This window comes from Camelus bactrianus, chromosome 19 (assembly GCF_048773025.1).
Source record: "Camelus bactrianus isolate YW-2024 breed Bactrian camel chromosome 19, ASM4877302v1, whole genome shotgun sequence".
Classification (NCBI taxonomy): Eukaryota; Metazoa; Chordata; class Mammalia; order Artiodactyla; family Camelidae; genus Camelus; species Camelus bactrianus.
The window spans coordinates 9,670,174-9,694,820 of NC_133557.1; the positions used below are offsets into that span (position 1 = coordinate 9,670,174).

At 42.7% G+C, this 24,647-nt stretch overlaps 1 protein-coding gene and 1 non-coding gene across 2 annotated transcripts; one reads left to right on the plus strand and one right to left on the minus strand.

Annotated features, from left to right (window-relative positions):
* The first annotated feature begins 6,342 nt into the window (after positions 1 to 6,342).
* Positions 6,343 to 23,577, plus strand: TBC1D20 (TBC1 domain family member 20). The gene is made up of 8 exons (XM_010960920.3): positions 6,343 to 6,563; positions 13,845 to 14,030; positions 16,053 to 16,133; positions 18,492 to 18,678; positions 18,849 to 18,950; positions 19,863 to 20,004; positions 20,814 to 21,001; positions 21,262 to 23,577. The coding sequence occupies exons 1-8, from the start codon at positions 6,494 to 6,496 to the stop codon at positions 21,515 to 21,517; spliced, it is 1,212 nt and encodes a 403-aa protein (XP_010959222.2). The 5' UTR covers positions 6,343 to 6,493; the 3' UTR covers positions 21,518 to 23,577.
* On the minus strand, positions 14,614 to 14,698 carry TRNAN-AUU (transfer RNA asparagine (anticodon AUU)). Its single transcript is given in 2 exon segments — positions 14,614 to 14,649; positions 14,653 to 14,698. It is a non-coding gene; the product is annotated as a tRNA-Asn (tRNA).
* Positions 23,578 to 24,647: the final 1,070 nt, after the last annotated feature.

Here is a 24,647-nt window from a genome sequence, read left to right on the forward strand (position 1 = left end):
AAAACATAACTGTGCTGGGAAGAAGTTGTGCCATGAAGGTCTTTAATTTTTTTTTAATAAAAACATTTAAACAAATGAAATGTCCCTGCAGCCTGAGCAATATGCTTCTCCAACCGACACCGAGTGTGATAGATGGCTTAGTTCTCATGTTCTTTCAATTTAATACTGGGTTGATGGAGATGTGAAGTGGGGTGGATTAAGATTGCTTGAGGAGCACTAAAGTCTAGGAGTTTTTGACATTGAGATACAGTGCAGAGAGCATGGTGTTGTTGCTAAACACGACTGGTTTTCATTCCTGCCCTTGTCACATACTTGGCTACTTGACTACTTAGCTTCTGAGTCTGTTTCATCATCTATAAAATGGAGACACTGCTTCTTTGGGATTGAATGAAAGTAAATGTCAAGGGTCTGGTACCTATTATGCCTTTGATAAATCTAATTCCCCTGGCCTCCGGTATGGAGGATTATTAGTTGTTGGCCCTGACTTTGCAAATAATTCACAGTATGATCTCTCCTCTGGATCTCTCGGGACCTCTGTGTGTGTTTGGTCAGGGGGAGACTGGATGAAGTATCTCCTGAGTTCCTTTTCAGCTTTGACAACTGATATTAGAAAGTTTGAGTGGTGTGTAAATAGAAGGGTCCATAGAGACAGCTTGTTTCTTAGCAGAAAAGCAGTGTTCAGTGCATGGCAGTAAGCCCTGTGGAAGGTCAGCCTTGGAGATATCTCCAGGGCAGGAGGCAACTTTCAGTCTTGGGGCCTGGAATGAAGGTATGCTGGTGAGCTTATGGAAACATATTTGGAGCCTAAATAAAAACTATCAAGAGGGCTGCTAAAAGATGAAACCGTTTACTTGCTTATTAATGCCAAATGAGTAAATTCTACAACAATATATAATCAAATTGCCATTTATTTCTCATTTAACCACAGATGAAAAGTTGAAACCAGGAAATGCTGTTATCCTAAATTTCTAGTTTTTTTTAAATGTTCAGTGCATACTATTTTATGGCATCCATGTGTTGTTGATATTCGGAGTTTATTAATACTGGAAGTTGAGAAGTGTGGTTTAGATAAAAGGAACCATCGTGTAATACCTTGTATCTGAAATGCCAAACTTACATGAACTTTAATTTCTTATGTTTACTTTTATTTTATACATGAGACAGGAAGATTAAATTGTTATAGTGAGCCTATTAGAGACAAAGGAATATATTTTGTAAAATTAGATCTTCAGGATATGGATAATAAAGTACTAGAGAAAATTGGAGATTGGTTGACAGATTTGAAAATTTTTATATCTCACTCTTTAAATTTCATCTTGGTTCACTTGTTGTCAAGTGTGGTTACAATTAGAACCGATCATTTGAGTATCTCTTGAAAAAAATCTAGTTTTGTCACCACTCCCACCAGCAGACTTCTCTCCTGAGATTAGAATTGGGTTTGAGTAGTTGTTTAATGTCACCAGTCCTTGCCACCTCCCTGCCGGTAACTTCGTCCTCCCTTGTGCCTCAGCTTTAGGGACTGTGGCTGACAGTGGTGTGCTTGCTAGAGAGGCTGTCTTCCCAGGGCCTTTTCCTGCTTGAAAAAGTTAACCAGAGGCTTTGAAGGAAAGTTGTCCCCGGTTCCCTTCTCAAAAAATGGGTCTAAAAACTTTGATCTACTGATGCTCCACCCTATCTCAAGTCATCTCTCCTTACTTCCCTCACAACCATCACTACCCCCATGCCCTTTTTCCTTATAACACCTGAACTTACATTATTTGTTTGTCTCTTCCCCTCACCTGCACGTAAACTCCCTGATGACCTTGTTTGTGTGTCTTACTACATATATCCTCATAAAAACCTCGTGTGTGTGTGTCACTATCCCTCAGATTGAAGAGGATGGAATGGAGTAGCACAAGGAAAAAGGCTTACCACCATGCCAGGCTCATCATAGGTGTTCAGTAATGGTAATTCCATCCTCCACTCCCAGTTCCACCTCCCCTCCACACAATAAGTTAATGGAAGTGGTGTGGAATAAAGAGCATCTCAAGATCTGAAGAGCCTTGTTCATAGGTTTGCAACTGTAATTATAAGCCACAGGTCAGACTTGATTAACATGACAAAATGTTTATTTCATGAGCCCTTGGTGAAATCTTAAGTGGCCGAAGGCTGAGCAATGATCCTGACCAATTTAGTAGATTTAGATGCTACAGTATCCCTGCTCCCCACTGTTTGTATGTAATAATACAAAGTTCAGGCTGTTCTCTAAGTAGAATAGACATTGAGGGTGTCACAAGGCAGTCTGGTTCTGGAGTCAATCTTAATGTAGACAAGTGCTGTCTAGATTTTATAACCCTACTATGATTCTGTGCTAAATTTAACTACTTTAGAGACGCAACCTAGTAGAACTACAAATGCCCCAGTTCTGACAAGAGTTCGTCTGGCTAGGTAGTTTTGGATCAGTTATTTAACCTCTCTGAATCTTCACAAGTGATGTAAAATTAGTATTGTAAAACATCTTAGACATGAGCCAAGTTGTAAAGAAGCCCTAACACACCTATGAACCGAACGCCCAAGTTAAGTCCACATTACCAATACAGATGAAGCCCCTTTTTGCCCCTCTTCTCTACCTTCTTGCTCCAGAGGTCCTAATATCTTCTTTATCTGTAAAATTAGAGTGTAAATACCTGTTCAGATTAGATGATAAATATTTAGAAAGTGCCTGGCACAGTGTCTGGCGTATAGTAGAGTTGGGCTAAATATTCATTTCCACTCTGAATAGTACAGTTTTGCAGGTTATGTGCAGAAAAAGATGCCACATCTATAGGAATGCCATTCATTTGTGCATTTATTTCTACAATTTTACAGTAGATGGCAGTAAATTATCTTGTTCTAAAAGGAAAAAACCCATTCATAAAATAAAAGTTTTCAACAGATGCAAGTTAAGTTTCTAATTTGCGTGAAGAACAGCATTGCTGTGTTCCCACCCCCTTTAACTCTTCCCCTGTAAGATTCTATCACTCTATCTCTGAATTTTTAACTTCTCTACTGAAAGCCGAATATTTTTACACGGTAGCAAATTACAGTCTGGATTTGCCTCCCTGTGGCCATAATCACCAGGGATTCTCAGTGGCCTCAGTGTAAGCAGCTCTTCCCCAGGTACCTCCAGATGGGAGTTTATTGGATGGCCAGTCCCTTTCTTGGAGTTCTTGAGAGCATTGGGTATTTCTGAGTCGGCTTCATTCTTGCATCACCTGCTTTGACAGAATTTTCTTGGCTCCTCTAATGAGGAAAAGAAAAAGCAGCAGCAGCAGCTGGCAAGTGGTTTCCTCACTCCACCCTGTGAGTCAGAGTCTCAGCTATAGATAAATGTTCATAGACTTATCTAGAAAGGAAGGACTTCTCTGTGTTGAACAGTTCTGGAAACTCCATGGTGAACCGCCTATGAAGAAGTCTAAATACTCACAGCTCTCCACGCTCTGAAATACATCTCGTTGTGTTCTCTGCTCACCCACTTAGCTCCATCCCCTCAGCCCAGAGACAGAGTTCCCTGTGCACTCATCTTGACTGGTCTTTCCAGAATTCATTTGTTTGCAAAATATGCCCCTCAACAAAGATTTGTTGGTGTCTGTGAACCTGGCCCTAATGCCAAACACTGGAGATTGAGAGAGATGAGACGCAAGCCCATGGGGAAATGTGTTATTGTCAAATAGAAAAGCAAGAAACAAAATTGTTCCCCAGGAAAAAATCACTGCTAGTCAACGTGGTAGACTGAGCTAACTCAGGTAGGTACCTACCTCCTGCTCTAAATACGTGAGGATGCTAACGTAATTTACTTTCAAATAAACAACCAGTATCAAAGAAAGAAATGGAAATTCCCAGGTGGTAGAAAAGAAGACAGAATTCATCCTTAAGGTAAGTGGGTATTGAAGTCATAGTGCCCTCCTAGGACACCAGGCTTGGATATGAATTGGACTCAGAGGCTAGGGGCGAAGGTTTGAATCCCCCAGGGAGATAGGAGACAGCCTTTGAAGTAACTTTGGAGGTAAAAAACAATCACCTGGCACTTGAAAAGGCTGCCTCCAGAATAAAAGAAAACAAAACAGTAGCTGTAGTATTAGGGTTATGGTAAGATGCCAAAGAAAAACTTCTTGGGGAGAAAGGGGTCCTGAACTCTTGGGGAAGGAGGGATGGTCAGGGAAACCTTCCAGAGGAGGGGCTGCTGAAGCTGGCTTGGTAAAGTCCCAGCCTTAGCAAATTAGAGCTGCCAGGACCCACACCTGCCATCAGAACCCATGTCTCCCAGGAGGGTATAGCTCAAGTGGTAGAGCATATGCTTAGCATGCATGAGATCCTGGGTTCAATCCCTAGTACCGCCTCTATAAGTAAATAAATAAAGCTAATTACCTCACCCTACTAAATAAATTTCTTTTAATTAAAAAAAAAAAAACATGTCTCTTGCTTAGTTCTGCTTCCTGGACTACCTTTGCGTAGCTGTGCTGCCAGGTCTCCAGTTTCTAAACCAGTCGTTATAGACAAACTCTCTTGCTTTTTGCTCTCTGATCCTTTCGACAAAAACCTTTATCCTCACAGATCTCTAGGTCAGCTATAGTCAGCTGATCTAAACTGGGTTCAGCCAAGCAAAATTGCTTCAAGTTGAGGATTGGCTGGGCTGGACTGGGCTCCTGTGTTGACTGGACTTGGGTTTGCTACAGATAGTTCCTTCTGGGTCCCAAGTTGAAGCTGCAGCAGCTACCCAGGGCATGTTCTTGTGGAGTACTGGGGCATGAGAGGCCGAAGGACAGACACCAAGCCACAGAGACGTCCAAGAGATCATATGATTTTTATGTGCCACAAATTATTCTACTTTGATTTTTTTCCCAGTAATTTAAAATTATAAAAGCCATTCTTAGCTCATGGGCCATACAAAACCAGGCAGTGAGCTGGTTTTAGCTTGCAAATGGTCATCCTTTGTTAACCCCAGGTCTAAAGCAAAAATATTAGCAGTGAATTATGTATTTATAGCATATATATAGTCATGTAATAAAATACTAAGCAATAAAAAGTAAGTTGAATTAATTTTAAAATAATTATGCTGAGTGAGTACCAGACAAAAAAAATACATACTATATGATTCCATCCATATACTATTTTAGAAAACATAATCTAGTGACAAAATGTAGTTAAGTGGTTGTCTGCAAATGTGGGGTGGAGCAGGGTTGGGGTAGAAGGTGAAGAGAAGGAAGGGATTTAAGAAGCAAAGCAGTGTGTGACAACAGCATGAAGAACAGAAGGGGGCAAAGGGAATCTACTTAATTAACCAAGTTTATTAATGGTACCAAAGAAGTGATTGTTAAAATTTACTAGATGTATGAATGAAATTGTAAAATTTGTCAGTTGATATTAAGGAAGAACTAGGTTTGGTGATTTCTAATTTAAATAAATAGAGTATTAGTTTTAAAAATCAAATTAACTTCAGCGTAATCTTTTCTGTTCATGAAAGCTAACCAGACGACCTTTTTAAAAAGGACTTACCATGTGATGGTAGATCATGAATCCTGGATTGAACAGGATGAGCATGAAACCAAAAGGGACCAGTAGTAATGGGTTCCACGGGCTGGACGTCTCAGAAGAATAAATAATTGTTATGGTAGGGGTCATCCAGCAACCAGAATCATGAGAATTTCAGTGACAGTGGCCTAGCACTGGAGATTGAAGAGGTGGATCAGTTTCTGGCCACAATGATACGGGGGTATGATAGAAGGAATGCGTCGCCTATTGGAAGAGAAAGGACTGTCACTGGAGACGATGGGGAGGAGGAGAAGGCAGTCAAATCCCTGATAAGACAGATGCTCATTTTGGATGAATGGCCAGTTTTGTACAACTCAAAGAGGGTACTGCCATATAATCATCTATGTGAACTGCACTTTCTGGCGTTGTGCAGAGCACAAACTGCAGAACCATATGAGAAGATTATGCTAAACCCTGAAGTCGCCAAGCATAATACAGGAATACCTGTGGGGAAGTGAGACAGGAGGTAAAATCTTTGATAAGCAAAAATAACAGCCCCAACTGTGGAGTACTTACTACCACGACATGGTAGTGTTCTAGGCACTTTCCCAAGAACTCTTGTGAGTTCAGGAACTTTATTATCATCAGTATCATTTTACATACAGATAAGGAAAACAAAAGAAATGATAAAATCTGGTCTTAAACACATTTGTTCAACCGCGCCACGCTCTGCAAATTCAGTTGGAACTAACTGGGGCGCGCTTCCCGTACTCTTCCTCTCGCCGCTTAGAGCGCCTGCGCGCGGGCCCCGGCGACCCGGCCCGGCGTAGCGGATGGTCACGTGCCGCACGGGGCGGGACCCGCGCAGGGACGCCTGCGCGCCGCGGGCTGACCAAGCCGAGCTTGCCCGGCGGAGCCGGCGCTTGGTCCCGCGGCCGTAGCCGCGTCTTCTCTTGGCTCCGCTACCAGCCGGGGCTCGGGCCCGGGCCCGGGCCCCCGGGACATGGCCCTCCGGAGTGCTCAGGGTGACGGCCCCACCTCCAGCTGCTGGGACGGCGGCGCGGAGAAGGCAGGTACGGAAGCCGGCCGGGGCGCGGAGGAGCGGCCTGAGAGGACGGCCTGAGGGGTAGGGGCGGCCCCACTGGCAGGGCACAGCTGCCGGAGGAGCTGGCCGGCGCCCGGGGGGCCGCGGGCTGGGGGCCCGAGGAGACTGCGCGGGGTGCTTCCAGGGCAGCGGTCGGGACAGCGAGAGAGGAAAAGGCGGAAGGCCCTAGTCGGTCTGAAGGGGAGGAGAGCCTGGATTGGGGGGTCAGTGATGCTGAAGAGACCGGAGGAACCCTGGTGGCAGACTCGCGTCCCCATTGGGAAGGGCGGGACGGTACTCCCGGGGTCTGGAGAGGAGAACTGGGTCTCTGAGAACTGAAGCCAAGCCTCACCCCTGACCGAGACTGTCCGGCCACGTCCGCAGGCTCCGGGCCCGCCTCCCTAGTGGTCAGGCCGGTTTCCCAAACTTCATTCATCGGTCGTCCTCTGGATGGACGCGGTGTACGGGGACCACGTATCTCTTTTAATTGCCACGAAATTCACCCTTTAAAGTGTATACAGTTGAGTGGTTCCTAGTGCATTCACAAGGTTGTGCAGGCATCGCAGTGTCTTAATTCCAGAGCATTTCTAATTCCAAATAGAAAGGCCATCACTCCCCATTTCCCATTCTCCGCAGCTCCTGGCACCCTCCAGTCTACTTTGTGCCTCAATCCTGTGGCACCCACTTATTTTAATGTTATTTCATTATGTAAAAAGCAATTCTATTGTAAAAACTGCTTTATACTAAGCAATAACTTCCATGAAATCATGGTTTACTTGTGCACTATGTTTTCATATATGTGTTACATACAGTTAATACGTGACAGTTAAAATTATCGTTTACTCTGTACCAAGTAAAATAAATTTGCGCCCCCCCCCCCCCCCGGCGAAGACTAAGGTAACTTTCCCACTTTTCCATCCTCTTGTGGGTGGTGCCCGTAATAGAACCAGCCACATACTCAACCCACATTTTGGTGAAGCACCTGGTATTCACATTTTGTTTCTCTGGATTCATTTTCTGTTACTCCCTTTCCTCCTATTCTAACCCTGCCTGGAAACAGAGCTCATTCCTCGTATTACTTCCCTGGGCCCTTTGGCCTTGTAACCCTTTGCTGGTGTTTGTATGCAATCTGTCCCCATGGCATAATAGTCATTAACCCAAGTTGGTATGGGTCTTGTGACCTGTTGCAGTGCAGCTGTGCCCAAGTTGCAAGACTTAATCCCCTAGTTTCCTTGATTTTGCTTCTCTGGATGAATGGGAGGAATTTAGAGATGTGAGGGTTTGGGGTTTTTTTCTTGTCTGTTTCTGTTTTGTTTTTAATCATCTGAGAATTGGCAAAGTTACTAATACTATAAACCCTCCTTTATGATCCAATTGATTTACTCTCTAGAATGTTTTTCTCCATTTAGGGGGTAAAGCAGCCTTTCTTCTACATGCTTATCTTTATGTTTCAGGTAGTTAATGAATCTGCTCATTTGGGTACTGTTTGTTGAAACTAATTAGGACCTCCAAAAAAAGAGTTTGTTTTATTTTGTTTTTAATAAGAATCTTACTCAGAATAAGGTAAGATTTTCCCTTCCCACTGTCTTTCTCTGGTACAGATATGAAGTTCAAGCATAAACTTTTTTTCCAAGCATAATTTTTTTAATTGAAGTATAGTTTATTTACAATATTGTGTTAGTTTCTGGTGTACAGCATAGTGATTCAGTTATACATATATGTATTCTTTATCATTATAGGTTATTACAAGCTGTTGAATATAGTTCCCTGTGCTATGTAGTAGGACCTTGTTGTTTACCTATTCTATATATAGTAGTTTGTATCTGCTAATCCCAAATTCCTAATTTATCCCTTCCCCCCACTTTCCCCTTGGGTAACCAGAAGTTTGTTTTCTATGTCTGTCAGTCTGTTTTGTAAAAAGTTCATTTCTGTTGTTTTTTTGGATTGCACATATAAGTGACATCATGTGATATTTGTCTTTGATTTCATTTGGTATAATAATCTCTAGGTCCATCCATGTTGCTGCAAATGGCATTGTTTCATTCTTTTTTATGACTGAGTAGTATTCCAGAGTGTGTGTGTGTGTGTGTGTGTGTGTGTGTGTGTACCACAACTTCTTTACCCAATCATCTGTCGATAGACATTTAGATTGCTTCCATGTCTTGGCTATTATAAATAGTGCTGCTATGAACATTGGGGTACATGTGTCTTTTCAAATTGGAGTTTTCTCTGGATATATGCCCAGGAGTGGGATTGCTAGATCGTATGGTAACTCTGATTTTAGTTTTTTAAGGATCTCCATACTGTTTTCCATAGTGGCTGTACCAAATTACATTCCCACCAACAGTATAAGAGGGTTCCCTTTACTCCACACCCTCTCCAGCCTTTATTGTTTGTGGACTTTTTCTTTAATCGTTGGTTTTTAAAAATATTTTATTTACTTATTATTGTATTCTTTTAATTATTTTCTTATTTTGAAGGGAGGAGGTAATTAGGTGTATTTATTTTTAGAGGAGGTACTGGGGACTGAACCCAGGACCTCGTGCATGTTAAGCATGTGCTCTCACTTGAGCTATACCCTCCTTGCCCTGTTTATGGACTTCTTAATGATGGCCGTTCTGACCAGTGTGGGGAGATACCTCATTGTAGTTTTGTTCAAGCATAAATTTTCAAGTTAATTCCCAATGTCAGTGTCAGGAGTTCAGCAGGTGGAACAGGGGGTGTCTGTCTGGGAGGATCTCCCTCTGACTGGCTCTTCCATTGTTTTAAGGCTAGCATTGCTTATTTAAGCTTAACTCCTGTTTAAAAATTGTAAAGCTTCCTTGATATGCATGCTTAAACCAAATAATAATTACTGAATTTTGTACTGTCTCGTAAGATTCACTTACTAAGTGTGTAGGTCGTTTACGTGATCTAAGTCATTAGTATATATTTTGCTGACATAGAAAAACTTTTAGAGGAGCATAGCTAGTGCTCATTTTTAGTCATTGTCCTTTCCTGTATATTAAGTTCACCAAGCCAGATGCTCTTGAAGATACCTGTTGCTCTGAGGAAGCAGAAATCTTTACCTGGGTCTGTAGCCAGAATTGGGAGAGGTTTGAGACAGCAAGAGACTCAGCCATCTTTATCTGAACTGTTAAGAACTGCTGTTCCATTTAAGTGATCATTCTAATGGAGGGCAAGCCAAGTTAGTGCCTGTGTCATTCCTTTTTCCTTTGTTGAGTGAATTACTTTTCAGGCAGCAGGGATTTATTTATAGCAGTGTCTTATATTTTACAGTGAGCTGTAAGATAGTCATTTCATTCTGTCATGGTTATAAAAGCCAAGACCTTTTACTATAAAGGAATTTGGAAGATACCAGCTTTGGAATATATAATACATCTCTCTTGTAAGTGGAGCAGTTAAAAAATTGGAGAAGAAAAAAGACAAATGAAGTTATTTACAAAACAGAAACAGAGTCACAGACACATAAAATAAACTTATGGTTACCAGGGGAGGAAGTGGGTGGGAAGGGACAAATTGGGAGTGTGATATTTGCAGATACTAACTATTATATATAAAATAGATAAACAACAAGTTTAATACTGTATAGCACAGAGAACTATTTCAATATCTTGTAGTAACCTATAATGAAAAAGAATATGAAAATGAATATACGTATGTATATGTGTGACTGAACTATTATGCTGTATACCAGAAATTGACACAACATTGTAAACTGACTATACTTCAATTTAAAAAATAATTGGAGAAGAAAAGATTCAGGGGGATTTGAATTACATAGATGCTATCTCCAGATGAAATGTGGACTTTTATCCCAAGCCCCAAAATAGCATTTTCAAGTCTAGAAATGTGTTCTACCCCAAAATCCATACATAAAATTTATCTTAAAATAGAATTAATAGTTAAACATTGATTTTAATCTTTTTTCCAAGCATTTCTTCTTTCTGAGGTAGAGAGAATAAGTGGAAATTAGTTGTTCAGTTGAGACTCTGCTGACCTTTTCTCCTTCATTGTGCAGTCTAATATTTGCCCTTATCACCATGTAATTTATCCATCTGTGGTTTGCTTGAGTTTTGTTTCTCCTCCCTTTTTATGTCACAATGAAAGCCAGTATATTAGGTGCAATAAAGTATTTGTGTGGGGGGGGCACACGTAGGAGTGCCTTCATCTGCCACTAACATTTAATCACTTAACTATGGGATTGAGGAAGGTGATATTGGGGTCTGAACATACGGCAGCTAAAATCCACAACTGAGCAGCATTCTCCTCTGGGAATCAACAGTAGCTTTAGAAAAAGGCCAAAGAGCCTACAAATCTATTTAGAGTTGTACAGTGAGGATATTCTTAACAATAGTACGGGGAAGATAACGTCATGTACTAGAGGCCAATTTTTCCAGAGGAACAATAGCTAAGCTAAATTATTTATTCTATTCTGCATTTAGGTATTGAGTTACCACAGAGCATCAGAATCAAGGTGATAGTAAATTTTGAAATGCAGGACTTAAATAGAATCCAAACAGAATATTTAGAGAAATAAGTGTTGGAGCTGTGGTTTTGGATTCAGAATTAGTTAAAATTCTAGCATGTTTACCGAAACCTACTGGAAATCCAGCAGATTGCAAATAGTGTTATTTCCCCTAAGATACAACCAATGGTTTCCCTTTCCCTAGATTATTGAATAGCTTAAATGGAAAGAGGGGCAGGGTGAGTATATGTCTAAACAAATTGAGGAAAATTTTCCATACTCTTGGCAAATAGGTTAACAAGGTTTCTAAATGTCCCCTTACTGCAAATATTTTGTACTACCACCAAAGTGTTCTTAATTTATGATGTGTAGAAAGTATAAGAACACTCTAAGATAAAAAAAAAATTTAATATCGGATTTTCTTCTTTGTTGGAAATCAATTCAATTCCTACTCATATTTTGCCTCAGCCTGTGTTATTATATAAAGTCTTTTGTGTCTCCTGTGTGTCTACAATCCTTCCTTGTTGGACACATACAGCCTTCTCTTCCGCAGGATGTCCCTTTGACCCAAAGTAAGATCCCTCCCTGTCATCCTCTTGAGTGCCGGATAAAAATCCAGACTCCTTAACGGGTAAATCCAGCCCAGGCTCTCCTACCAGCTGCATTCACTGCAGTCCTTCTGGCCTCTGTTCTCTTCCTTTACCTAGCACTTCAGCCTCACAGAATTGTTCTGCGTTTTCACAACATGATATTTCTTTCATGTGACAAGGTCTTTGCACATACTCCTTCCTCTGGAAGGCTCTCCTTTCAACACACTCTTCCATGTGCAAACTTTTCCTTCAGGAGGTACCAGAATATATTCTTGGTGAAGCCTTTCCTGATTGCCTCAGAAGTAGTTGTTTTTTCCTCTGGATTTTCATAATTATTCATGATTCTATTATATCATTTATAATACTTGTGTTCCTCCCTACTGTGAGCCTCTCAAGGGCTGGGAGGGAGTCACCTTCATGTCTTTATCCCCAGTACAGTGCTTACCACAAGGAGATGCTTACTAATGATGGACTGATAAATGAATGGATAGATTAATGGCAGGTAGATGAATGGCAAGACACGCCCAAGCCAAGAGCTTGAAGCACCTTGTGAATAAACATTTAACTAGTTATGTGCTTTGCTGATGGAGGGAATTGGGACTTGATTTTTCATGATTTCTGGGTAGAGTAACCATTTAATTTAGCATCTAACCTGGGATGTTCTTGAGAGTACAGATAGTAGGAGGGATTTGCTATGAAGCTACGCCAGGACTATGGGTGTAAACCAGAAATCTCTCAGACATACTGGGACACATTGTCACCTACCACGTCACCAGGAAAAATAACAGTCTAGCCAGGACAACAGGTTTACCTGGGTGAAAAAGCACCTGTGTTATTTTCCTGCCTACACCTCCAATTACTTGTAACTCCAAACCAGTTGGTACCTTTGTTTTTATGGTTTTTATGTCACAGCTCTCATAGATCAGTAACCAGGGCCATTAGTACCAACTTTCATTTGTATTAATAATGTGCAGCTTTGTCATGGAAGCAGTCTGTAGACTGTTGCCTCAGAACAACATTACTGAGGAAAGTTGCTTAGTGTCTGTTCTAAAACCTAATCTACCTCCCAATGTTAGTCCCTTCTGAAGTCTAACCTACTTCCAAAGTTAGTCCTCTCTAAAGCCTAACCTGCCTTCCAATGTTACCTACCTTACATTAACTCTAGCGCTCTGCATCTAGTATGTGCTTCATAAATATTTTTAATGAGTCCATTTACTGTTAAATGAAAGGGCCTGTATTTCCCATCTCCAAGCCTTTCTTTTGCTCTCCTCCCAGCCTCTTGCACTCTTCAGTAATGCCTTCTCAGATTAGCCTGACCCACAGCAGTCTCTTTGAGCTCCTGATATCTGCACATACCTTTTTTAGGCAGTTACAGTGCACTTCTTTGTGACATCTCTTTGGTGTTGTCTTGTTTAACTTTTCTTGTGTTTGTTCTTCCTAAAATTAGACATTCTGCATGAAAACTCTGAGAGCCTATTACCCCATTATTTTAAATAGAAGATTTATAATATGACGCACGGTAATCACAGACTCTCAACCAATCTCCTAAAAAAGTAAACACAGTATAAGCCTGTGTATAAATAACAAACTGCCACATAAGGATGTAAGATGCCTAAAATGTTATTTCCTGATCATCAGTAATTAGTATGGTTGTTAAGAAATACTTGCTTTGTGTGCAGTATCTTGCGTCTCTACCACCAGCCACACTGGAGACCTAAGTATACACCCTTTGACATTCTGCTTTTGAAAATATCTCCATGTGATTCTGATGTTTACTAGTTATATTACCCTGTAACTGGAGACTTCTTCCACATGTGGTTTTGTTTAAAAAATGTAGTATTGAATCTTGGTGACATGCATATACATTTTTCCTCTATAAAGAACAGGAAAAAACTATTATATTAAGAGATATGTATGCTCTGTAAAGTTTACTATTAAGAAAGCACAAGCATTCTATAGGAAAATATGAGCAGTAACTGTTAGATATGCCTGAATATACTGAGCACTTTTATAACTGTAATTCCTTACAGTTACTGTATTAATTAATTGTAATTCCCTAGTGTTTTGCACATTATGTGCTAATTAAATATCGATAGATTGACTTTAAATATACCTACTTATACCTCGAACCAAATAAGGAGATTGAGCCCTGAGCAGAAAATGCACACATGCTCAGTATGTGTCTAATGCCCTTTTCTCTTCTGTTTTGCAGACTTTAATGCCAAAAGGAAAAAGAAAGTGGCAGAGATATACCAGGCTCTGAACAGTGATCCAGCTGATGTGGCTGCCCTTAGACGCATGGCTATCAGTGAAGGGGGGCTCCTGACTGACGAGATCAGGCGGAAAGTGTGGCCCAAGCTTCTCAATGTCAATACCAATGATCCACCTCCTATATCAGGTAATTGGCGGGGAAGGGGGGGTTGTTGAAAGGGGATCGTGTCTAGGAGACAAGGAAAAAGAATTCTAGGGCCTTTGATTTTTATGCTCCGTTTAAACCAAGAGTATGTGAGTAAATCTAAAGCATTTTAGGAAATGCTTGGGCCTACTCTGAAAATAAGACCAAACTAATAAGTAGAATTTTATTTAGAAATGGAATGGGCTTTTATTAGGTTAATAGGTAGGAGCTTTTACTGGCTAGGTAGGGGAGTTTATTAAAAATGCATATTACAGTTTACATTCACTAAGAAGTGGGTTGTAGGAATTTGTATTTTAACAAGCACCCTAATTCTGTTGCAGAAAGACTACATTTTGAGAAACGTGGGCAATGGAGAGAGATAATACCTCTACAGCCCTTAAAAAAGCAAAAAAGCCTTTTTAATGGGGAAATACTAAGACCATTTTGAATTCTAAAATTATGTAATTCTATGGAAAGCTGTTACAGTTGGTCCTCCTAGTCCGAGGATTTAACCAACCATGGATCAAAAATATTCTAGGGAAAAAAAACTCCAGATAGTCCCAAAAAACAAAACTTTTTTTTTTAAAGGAGGTACTGGGGATTGAACCCAGGACCTTGTACATGCTAATAAGCACATGCTCTACCACTGAGCTATTACCCACCCCACCCCCCCAAAAAAAGCAAAACTTGAATTTGCTGCCATCTGGCACCTATTTACAAAGCATTTACATTGTACTAAGTTTTACAAGTGATCTAGAGGTGATTTAAAGCATACAAGAGGATGTGCATGGGTTATGTGTGAATGCTACACCATTTAATACAAGGGACCTGAGCATCTGGATTTTGGTATCCTTAGGTCCTGGAACCAATCTCCCTTGGATATCAAAGGAAATCTGTACTTAACTTATTTGCAAGACCTGCATAGTAAAAAAGAGTTCCTTAGAATATAGTGCAAAATACAAAAAGAAAGTACTGCAAAACAATGAATCCACTTTGTCATTCATTCACTCTACAAACATTTATTGCTTTCCTACTGTGTATGGCAAAAGTCCAGGTGCTGGGAATTGTTTCATTCATTTGGCAAGTACCAATTGTGCTCCTAATGTGTGCCAGGCACTAGAAATGATTAAAACAGCCTCTGCCGATAGAAAGGTCACAGTGTCATGGTGCAGCCGAGTAGATGTTTTAAGCTGCCACTTGCTATTATCTTTGGAACCAGGCTGCCTGAGAGCAGTCAGCTTCTTGTTGGAAGGAAAAGGGATTGCCATATTCACACTGAATCCTGAGATGATGCTCTGTAGATTCCAAATTGCCTGTAACTTTATAAGATGAAGTCTGTGTGGGGAAGTACTGTACAGGCTTCTCTGGTAAGTTTTTATTTCGGTTATGGAGGACATGTCCACTTGTTCTGTATATAACAGCTAGAGACTGCCTCCTTCCGTTCCCACTATATTGGGCTTATCAACTGAACACAAGTACTATATCCTGTTTGCAGTGTCTTAGTTTTAGAATTTCAGGGTCAAGAGAGGTTAGATTCTTCTGTATATGAATTTACCGTAGTAATCCTTTCTGAACAGCTCAATGCTCCCTAGACTTTACAGATGTTTGAGTTTTTCCAGTGGTCCTGTGGTTTCCACTTTCATGCTCTTATTTGATCCTATGGAAGAGAATAATTCCCATTTTACAGTTGTGGACTTTGAAATTTAGAGCAGTTCCCGTGAGCACAGTGGCAGCCTGCCCTGGGCTCCTGGCCTCGTGACTTCTCCTCTGCTCCTCTTTCCACCTCATCTGTCGCCTCTTGGATAATCTGTGTTCCCTCCTCACAAGTCACCATGACTTGCATGAAACAGTATGTTTGGAAGTAACTAGGGATTCCTCTCCCAGTGTTGTATCTTGAGTCATGTTGCATCTTCAAGAAAAAGCTGAAGTATGTCTTCCAGGCCTTTTGTGTCATACCAGAGTGTTCTGCTCCTGTTCTGGCTTTGCAGATATTCCTGCAGTAACATGTTCCTTTTCCTCCAATAGGGAAGGACCTACGACAGATAAGCAAGGACTACCAACAAGTGCTGCTGGATGTCAGGCGGTCTTTACGGCGGTTCCCTCCTGGTAAGACGTGCTTTCAGTCTTCCATGGGGGTCTTCTGTCCCAGTTGCACTTACTTTCCTGTGTTGGTGCTTGCTAGTATCAGGAAGTTTCCATCCCAGCACACAGTGTGACTACATGCGGGACCCTGCCCCCTCAGGGACCCATTGTGCTCCCAGTCTGCTGAGTCATTCTTTCATTGACTCAGTCCACTCAGACCCCAACTGTGAAAGCCGGAGCCAAAAATAATTTGGCCCAGAGGTGGTAAATGAGAGAACAGGGTCTTCCCACCTTCACAGCCACAGAAGAGATTTTGTAGGGATTGCTAGAGCCATCAATCTGGCTTTGAAGAATAGATTGGCTTGGAACTGGTCAATAACAAGATCTATTAATATTTTCATTTGTTTAGAATTATAAATAGTAGTATCTTGCATGTGCATATATTGGAGCCCTTGCACTATAAGGAGTGGCAGTCACTACATGTTTAAAGGGTCTGTTCCTAAAATCACCTCCCCATTCCCAGGAATAATGAGTAGAATGACCACTGTCTCCACTTTCACAGCGAAGGAAACTGGGCAGCAAACCTCATGCTGAGGATCTACTTTTCTTTCTTGGGCAACTCCACCTTTAGGTCCATGAGGAGAGGAGAATTACTAGAGCCTCTAAATCCGTTGCTTGACTCTTCTGAACCCATGCCCTGGTAGTGGATTTTGTCTGTTAAAGGGCCTTCTTTCCTGCTTGCACCCTTGGTCCCTGGAAAGGCTCTTGTGATTGGCAGAAGCCTGCCATTTTGGTTTTGATAAAAACATATGCCTGTGCTCCAATGCCCTTTTCCTATCCTGCTGGTCTTGATGAGACCACATAGGACAGATGTGTCCCATATTTTTCCCTCAGTAACCTGTTTTCCTTCTGAAACCTTTATCCCTCTTCCATATATGTGACATCTGTCTCTCATATTCTTTCTGTAGGCTGAACATCCTGTGTGGTTTCATATTTTTTCTACATCAATGTTCTTCTGAGCTTAGCTGATCACTTTTATACTGATCACTATACTTTTATATAGAATTCAAAGTTTAACTTTTTTTCTCATTACTCTCATTACTTTATCTATCCATAGTGCTTGGTTTACTTCATTTTCTCTTTTATCTTTCAGAGTATGCCTTTATGAGAAGGGGTGGGGTAAATATGGGCAAGAGATGGGCTTTGCTCTCACATAAAAACCTTTGTTCAATTTGGTCTGGCCCCTTACAGTAGCTGTTTTCTCTCACAAGATCTGTTTTTGACTGGAAAACCTAAGGTGTAGGAAGGCTGTGCTGTGTACTGTTCTTCTAAAACAGGTCATGAGGCCAAGCGCTGGCATTTTTATACTAAAAGCCGATGAGGAGCCACACTTGACCACCGCCAGAACCAGCTGCATCCTCTGACAGAGCTTCCAGGACAGGCTTCCTGTTTCCAGCTGCGCCTTTGGATCAAGGAGATCAGTACTTCCTGTGATACTTAGTCTGGTTCTGAGGGGAACATGCATCTCTTAAACTTTTTGTTTTTACATAATTTTATACCTACAGAAAAGTTGCAAAAATAGAACATAGAATTCGCCAGGTACCTTTTACCCAGATTTCCTTATGTGTTAGCATTTTACCATATTTGCTTTCTCTCTCTCCTTCTCTTTCTACACACACATAAATTTTTCTCTGAAATGTTTAAGAATAAATTACACACACAGTACTCATTTACCTCTAAATATTTCAGGGTGTATTTTTTAAAAACCAGGTTTATCACACTTATCAAAATCAGTAACAACACTGAAAAATACTGCTGTCTAAGCTACAGATTTTAGATTTCACCATTTATCCCAATAATATCCTTTATAGGAAAAAGAAATACAAATTCATGCTTTTCCCATTCAGTCTTCGTATCTCTTTAGCCTCCTTTATTTCTAGAATAGTTCCTTTGTATTTTATGACAGGTGAGTTGTTTTATAAAATTTCCCTCAGTTTGGGTTTCTCTGGTATTTCTTCATTATAAGATTCAGTTTATGCACTCTTGATAGGAATTCCACTGAAGTGATGCTGAGTTCTTTCCACTGTGTCATATCAGGAGGTATATGCTGTTGAATAGTCACACTACTGGTGTGAACTGTGGTGACTTGGTTAAGATGGTGTTGGCTGGGTTCCCCCACTGTAAGGTTGCCAGTCTGTGGCTCTTTCCTATATTCCAGGTGGTGTCAGCAGTGTATAGATCTTGAGTGTGTTGCCAAATCGTTTGTAATTAATTTTTATTAAACACTTTCTCTGCAAATCCACTGCTGACCATCTTCCTAACCTCCATGTTACTAGGTTGCTTGTCATGTTCAAGTGCATTTCCCTTGCCCTCCCCTCCCAGGCATGCCAGAAGAACAGAGAGAAGGGCTCCAGGAAGAACTGATTGACATCATCCTCCTCATCTTGGAGCGCAACCCTCAGCTGCACTATTACCAGGGCTACCATGACATCGTGGTCACATTTCTGCTGGTGGTAGGCGAGAGGCTGGCGACATCCCTGGTAGAAAAATTATCTACCCACCACCTCAGGTACCAGTGCAAAGGATGGGTATCATTCCTCAAGCCCCGCCTGGGGATAACTCCTCAGCCCATTTTCTCGTCAGTGTTTTTAGTGGTTTGAGCCCCACTCCACCCTACTGCCCCTCAACCCTGGTCTGAGTGTTTGGTCTGACCAAGCTCATTGAATTGTCTCCCTTTAGGGATTTCATGGATCCAACAATGGACAACACCAAGCATATATTAAACTATCTGATGCCCATCATTGACCAGGTGAATCCAGAACTCCATGACTTCATGCAGAGGTATATATGTGTCTACATTTATGTGTGTTTACACACCCCTCTTCAGCTTTCTCCTAGCCTTTGTTTATTCCTCACAAGTCTAGCTCAATTGCATCATCATCTTATGTTGATTAGTGTTAAGTTCTTTTGAGTTGTCCTTTCCAGTTACCAGCAATTTGGATAATTCAGTTCTGTACACAGTCTTTCATATTATCTGTGTGCTGTGCTCTTTTGGGGATACAAGAGATGTTACAGCCCATGCCCTTGAGGAGCGTACATCTAATGGGGAGAGGTGGACAAGGTAAGTATGTCAGCGTAGACTCTGAGGTTATTGCTGCAAGAGAAGTACAGAGTCTTATAGGATCCAGAGGCGAGAAAGACAGGGCCATCTGTGGGTTGTTTTATTCATCACATACCAAGGAGAAGAAATACTTCTTTGCAATTCTCTTATGACTTTTCTCTTCTCTTTAGATGGAAGTGTGTTCTTGGCCAATGCCTGCCCCTCTCTCTCTCTTTTTTTTTTTTAATAATGGCTGTGTCTTAAGGTGTTTCAGTCATCTCATGTTAACTATAAAATTAATACCGTTGTGTTTTCAAACCTGAGAATATGTGCCTGAGCCCCTCAAAAGGCTGTGGCTTTCTCAAAAGGAAAAGCACGGTATAGTTCTCTGAAGACAGTTGATTCTTGTCCCTGTAATTGACATTTGTTGGCCATCAGGAGAGCATCCAGGGAGATAAGGCAACCAGGGCCCTATTGTGATATTAGCATCATGGTGGTGGGTACAAAGATGCTGAATTTGTAGGTGACTGACTTTTCTAGAAATCGTGTTTCCCAAATGCTTTCTTCTCACAGCACAGAGGACAGAGAAGGCCCAGGAAGCAGGAAGGGATGGCTCAGTAGGGAACCTAACACCTAGCTTTCCTTGCCCCTAGTGCCGAGGTGGGGACCATCTTTGCCCTCAGCTGGCTCATCACCTGGTTTGGACACGTCCTTTCTGACTTCAGGCATGTTGTGCGGTTATATGACTTCTTCCTGGCCTGCCACCCGCTGATGCCCATTTACTTTGCAGCTGTGGTAAGTACAGACCATGAGCCAGCAGCTAGGTGCACATCATCCAGTCCAGCTTGATCATTTTCCCTAAAAGGAAACCTAATGATTGAAGATGCAAAAGACAGTACTTCCCAGGCTGGCATCCCAGGACACTATTCTGCAGAATGTTAATGGGAGCGCCATGGGAGAAAAAATTGTTCCATGTAAAAACAAGTTTTGAGAAATGCTGGTTAAAGTTAAACAGATTTGATTTGTTTACTGCTTAATTCTTCTGAACCTTTAAAATGCTCACATACATTGTGAATTATCAGGGTTTCTATTGACACTTCCTGGAGCTAGTATAGATGGCCAACTCTGGGTTTAAGACAAGAAGAGGCGTGGCATTATGATAGAAAAATTGACCTGGCTTTCAGTTGGGGTTGGGGGCTCCAGTTATTAGAAGGGCATGAGGGTGGAGGTGGGGACTCGTGGCACTCTTTGTTGTTCTTTAAAGAACATTCTTTCTACTGTCCTGAAGCATTTCTTCTATGCTGGAGCTCCAGGAATGTCTAGTAATTCCCCTCCTTTCCTTCCTCCTAAAAGAATCTCCTTCATGTAATTGGTCAGCCTTCCACATCGCGAGGTGAAAGTTTGCCTCCAGCAGGAAGGGCTAGCCCAGGGGTAAAAGCACTCAGATATGTACATCATTGCTTCCTAGATGGATACAAGAATGTGATGAACGTTGGGGGTGAGCCCGTTTGTTACCAATTTAAATTCATCTCTAAGGAGAATGAAATGAAGTGGCCAAGGTCCTGGATGTTCTGGTCTCTGATGCAAGGCCTTGCTCCCCACAGATCGTGTTGTATCGAGAGCAGGAAGTCCTGGATTGTGACTGTGACATGGCCTCGGTCCACCACCTGCTGTCCCAGATCCCTCAGGACCTGCCCTATGAGACGCTGATCAGCAGAGCAGGGGACCTCTTTGTTCAGTTTCCCCCGTCCGAACTTGCTCGGGAGGCAGCTGCCCAGCAGCGAGCAGAGAAGTGAGTGAAGCCAAGGCCCTGGTTGAACAAGGGTGTTTGTTAGTGAGCAGAAATGCTGGAAGGTTGTGTCTGGTGGGGACAGGGCTGGGGAGGTATTTCCAGAAACCTGTGCTTATGCCAGTGGAATCCTCACTTGAGACTTCCTGGGTCTTTATGAAGAAGAGTTTTCTGAATGGATGGCTCTGCCCTCAGCCTGTTTAGCCTAGTTTTTTCCCCTTCTTTCATCCCATTTCCTCCTTCTGTCTCCTTCCCCTCTACAGAACGGCAGCCTCTACCTTCAAAGACTTTGAGCTGGCATCAGCCCAGCAGAGGCCTGACATGGTGCTGCGGCAGCGGTTTCGGGGACTTCTGCGGACTGAGGATCGAACAAAAGATGTCCTGACCAAACCAAGGACCAACCGCTTTGTGAAGCTGGCAGTGATGGGGCTGACAGTGGCACTTGGAGCGGCCGCTCTGGCTGTAGTGAAAAGTGCCCTGGAGTGGGCCCCGAAGTTTCAACTGCAGCTGTTTCCATAAAAGCCAGAGAAGACACTTCCTCTTACGTGAAATCAAGGTCTCACCCTTCCATGGATGGATTGGGAGGGGGTGGAATTTCCTTTATTAAAAGGGTTTCTGTCAAGGGTTTTCTATTCCTGCCACCCTTCCCTCCCGTCCATGGTTGCCTTTGCTTCAGAGGCCAGTAGCAGAGCCTGCCTGACACCGGGCACATGGGGGCCTGAGCATGGAACTCTTTCTCCCTCACAGTGGGCTTCTGAGTGGGCTCTCCACTGCCTCCTCTCGTGTTGGAGGAAGTGGGTTTCTGGAGCTCCCAGCTGCTTTTGGACTGGAACTGGTCACTGGGGGATGTCTTGGCTGCTCAATAGTAAATAAGCTGGACCTCTGAATGCCTCCTGGTGGCTCCTCCCATTCTGTCTGCTTTACCCGGACAAAGAAGGATGGAGCTGCTGCTAAAGAAGTCAGAGGTTGGAATGAAGGTGAAGGGGCAGAGGAGGCTAGCCCGGAGGCAAGGTTGGCCCCTTTTAAGAATAGCTCCAGTAGTTGGTCAGAAATCTGAGAGACACATGTGAACTAGGTTACCAGGTAAATCCTACCTATTTTCAGCCTAGAAGTCACTTGGGCATTTCCAGACAAATAGGAAGGAATGTTAAGTTTTAGGGTTCAGACAGACTGGGTTTTGCCTGCTTTTTTTTTCCCTCCCTATTCTCTCCCACAAGCCACATGAGATGCTTATTAAAAAGACACTTTTACTACTATTTTTAGAATTACATACATCCAACATGTAAAGTACCCTCATTTTAAAATAAGAGTTCCTTCATGGGAAAAAAAAATAGTTCTCATCAGAAGGATGAGTTTCTAAAACGCTGACGTTTCCTTTTTACTCAATTATTTAACATTTTACTTTAGCCAGAGTTGCTATTTGTACACGTCCAAAGTGCCCACTTCTTGTCCAGCTTCCCTTCCTTCCTTCCTTCCTATTTTCTTCACATCACCCTTCTCCTCCCAAATTGGCCCCCACTCACCACCTTGGCTTTGTTTTTTGGGTTGGATTTCTCTCCTCAACTGCTGGTCTCTCCTTCCTGGTTGGAAATGTCACTGGGAACTTGTCAGCACCCAGAAAGGGACAAACTGAGGAGTGGTAGGAGCGTGGGACGGTAAGCTCCCTGTCCCAGGCTTCCTGAGGACTCTCTAGGCCTTAGGGAACAAGATGGATCATTCAGTTCTTCTGGTACAGCTTTCCTGTAAGTGAAGCCAGGTTTGTTTTAGATTAACTGTGGCTTGAGAAAAAAGTGCCTTTTGCTGCTTTGAAGAATTGGAGTGTATAATATGAAGCAGCCATGTACTTTTATTTTCCTGGTCTGTCGCGGGCACTGTTCTCTCTTGGCAGGTCTTTTCTTAAAGTAAACATGCCAGAAGCACTCCACCACACCCAGAACCCACATCCTTTCCAAATGCCCACGGTGTGCCCAGTGCAGGGCATTTGACGTGCCAAGTGCCCGCAAGCCCAGAGCAGTTAGGAGAGGCGTCTGTCTACGCTGAGTTACACGAAGCACTTTACAGCCAAGAAAAGCTCAAAGTGGTGGGTCAGACTCCATAGCAGGAGTCTCACCCGGGGTGAGTGTGATGTGGTTGGATTAATCTAGAAAGTGGTAGATTCATCAAGACAAAGGAAATTCTTCCAGGATCCCGATGATGTGACAGATCTTCCCAGTCTTCCCCCACAACAAGTTTGTCCTCTTGTCATCTTCACAAATGGACAGCAAAGGCCCCTCCTGCCACAGGCTATCAGGCCTTTCTGTAAATAGTGAAGGAATTGATGGGGAAGAGGAAAGGAGGTGCATGTGATCAGGGTCCCCAGGCCATGGCTTTTTGGATCCCAGGAAGCAGGTGGCACTTGCTTCTGTTGTGGCCTAGGAAGGAGAAAGTTCATTTCTTTTACCGCTTTGCTGACGTCAGGATTCTCGCCAGTGAGAAGAAAGCATTATCTTTTTACCTTCAGGTGGTTTACTATTCTGTAAAGAATATGTGTAAATATTTTGTACAGAGCCCTGTATGAAATAAACAGCCATATGTGGTTACTGGTCTCCTCATCAGTCATTCTTTCCTTGTTGGGAGTGGCTCTGGTCTTAGACATCTGGCTGTGACGTTCCCTGGCCTCCACCCCGGACCCGGAGCTGCGCTGTAGTCTGTGGACTCCTGGTTGGCCTCAACCTGCCTGGAGATCTTGCTTAGACAACACCTGCAGTTCTGTTTCTGTTTCACCTGAGACAAGAATCCATGTTGTCTGGGACATTTACCATTTCCTTGGCCTTGAGTGGAGATGTCAGGCGGCCCAGGGCTGAGCAGGCATCACTCAGCTGCTTGACTGTGTCCCACCACTGCAGGCCGGCTACCCATGCTCTCCTTTGACCTGACTTGTGGAGGACACGGCTGGCCAGGACACTGCCCTGCTTCTGGGAGCTCACACCGGAGAGTTGTGTGGAAGGAGCAGTTTGTTTTCAGTGGCAGTTTCATAGGAGTCGGTCATTGAATGTTAACGAGAATTTTGATAAATGGAAAATTGAAGGAAGGGGAAGTCCAGTGTAGTAAACATTTGCATTTTGTCCCTAGTTCCCCTAAAATCCTTAGAATTTCCTGAGTGATAATAGGAGTGTCTTTTGTTCATAATGATTTCCTTTTGATCCCACCTGAAGAAGAGACCAGAGGCTTTTGCCAAATCCAGGTAAGAGATGTTGAGACCCAAGGCTCAGCCTGGCTTTTTCTTCTTTCCTTCGCCTTACTGTCCCCTCCAAGTTTGCTGCTGGTGCCTCCTGCTGCCTTTTTTCCTATCCTCACAAAGGCCCTTGACTTGCTAGTATTCTTTTCTCCGGACTTCCATATGGTTGGAATTTGCCCAGCAGCCTTTGTGAGCCAGCAAGGCCGTGGGCTCGCCTCCAGCTTCCTGCTCTTGAAATGAGTGATTCGTGGCAGCCCCAGACTCTAGAAGCCACGTGGAGCTCTGGCACAGGCCATGGGGCCCATATGCCACTTCCTGCCCCCGCCAGCAGCTCTTTATCTGAGCAATGTGCTTCCCCTCGCCTTTCCCTGCTCCCGGAGAGAAAGATTGTGTCACACAAGTACACTTGGTGCTTCCTCAGGTAGGTGGATG

Coding starts and splice junctions, on each gene's coding strand:
- TBC1D20 (XM_010960920.3), top strand. CDS start 6,494: ATGGCCCTCCGGAGTGCTCAGGGTGACGGCCCCACCTCCAGCTGCTGG. Junction 6,564..13,844: donor CGGCGGCGCGGAGAAGGCAG/GTACGGAAGCCG, acceptor TCTGTTTTGCAG/ACTTTAATGCCAAAAGGAAA. Junction 18,951..19,862: donor CTCCATGACTTCATGCAGAG/GTATATATGTGT, acceptor CCTTGCCCCTAG/TGCCGAGGTGGGGACCATCT.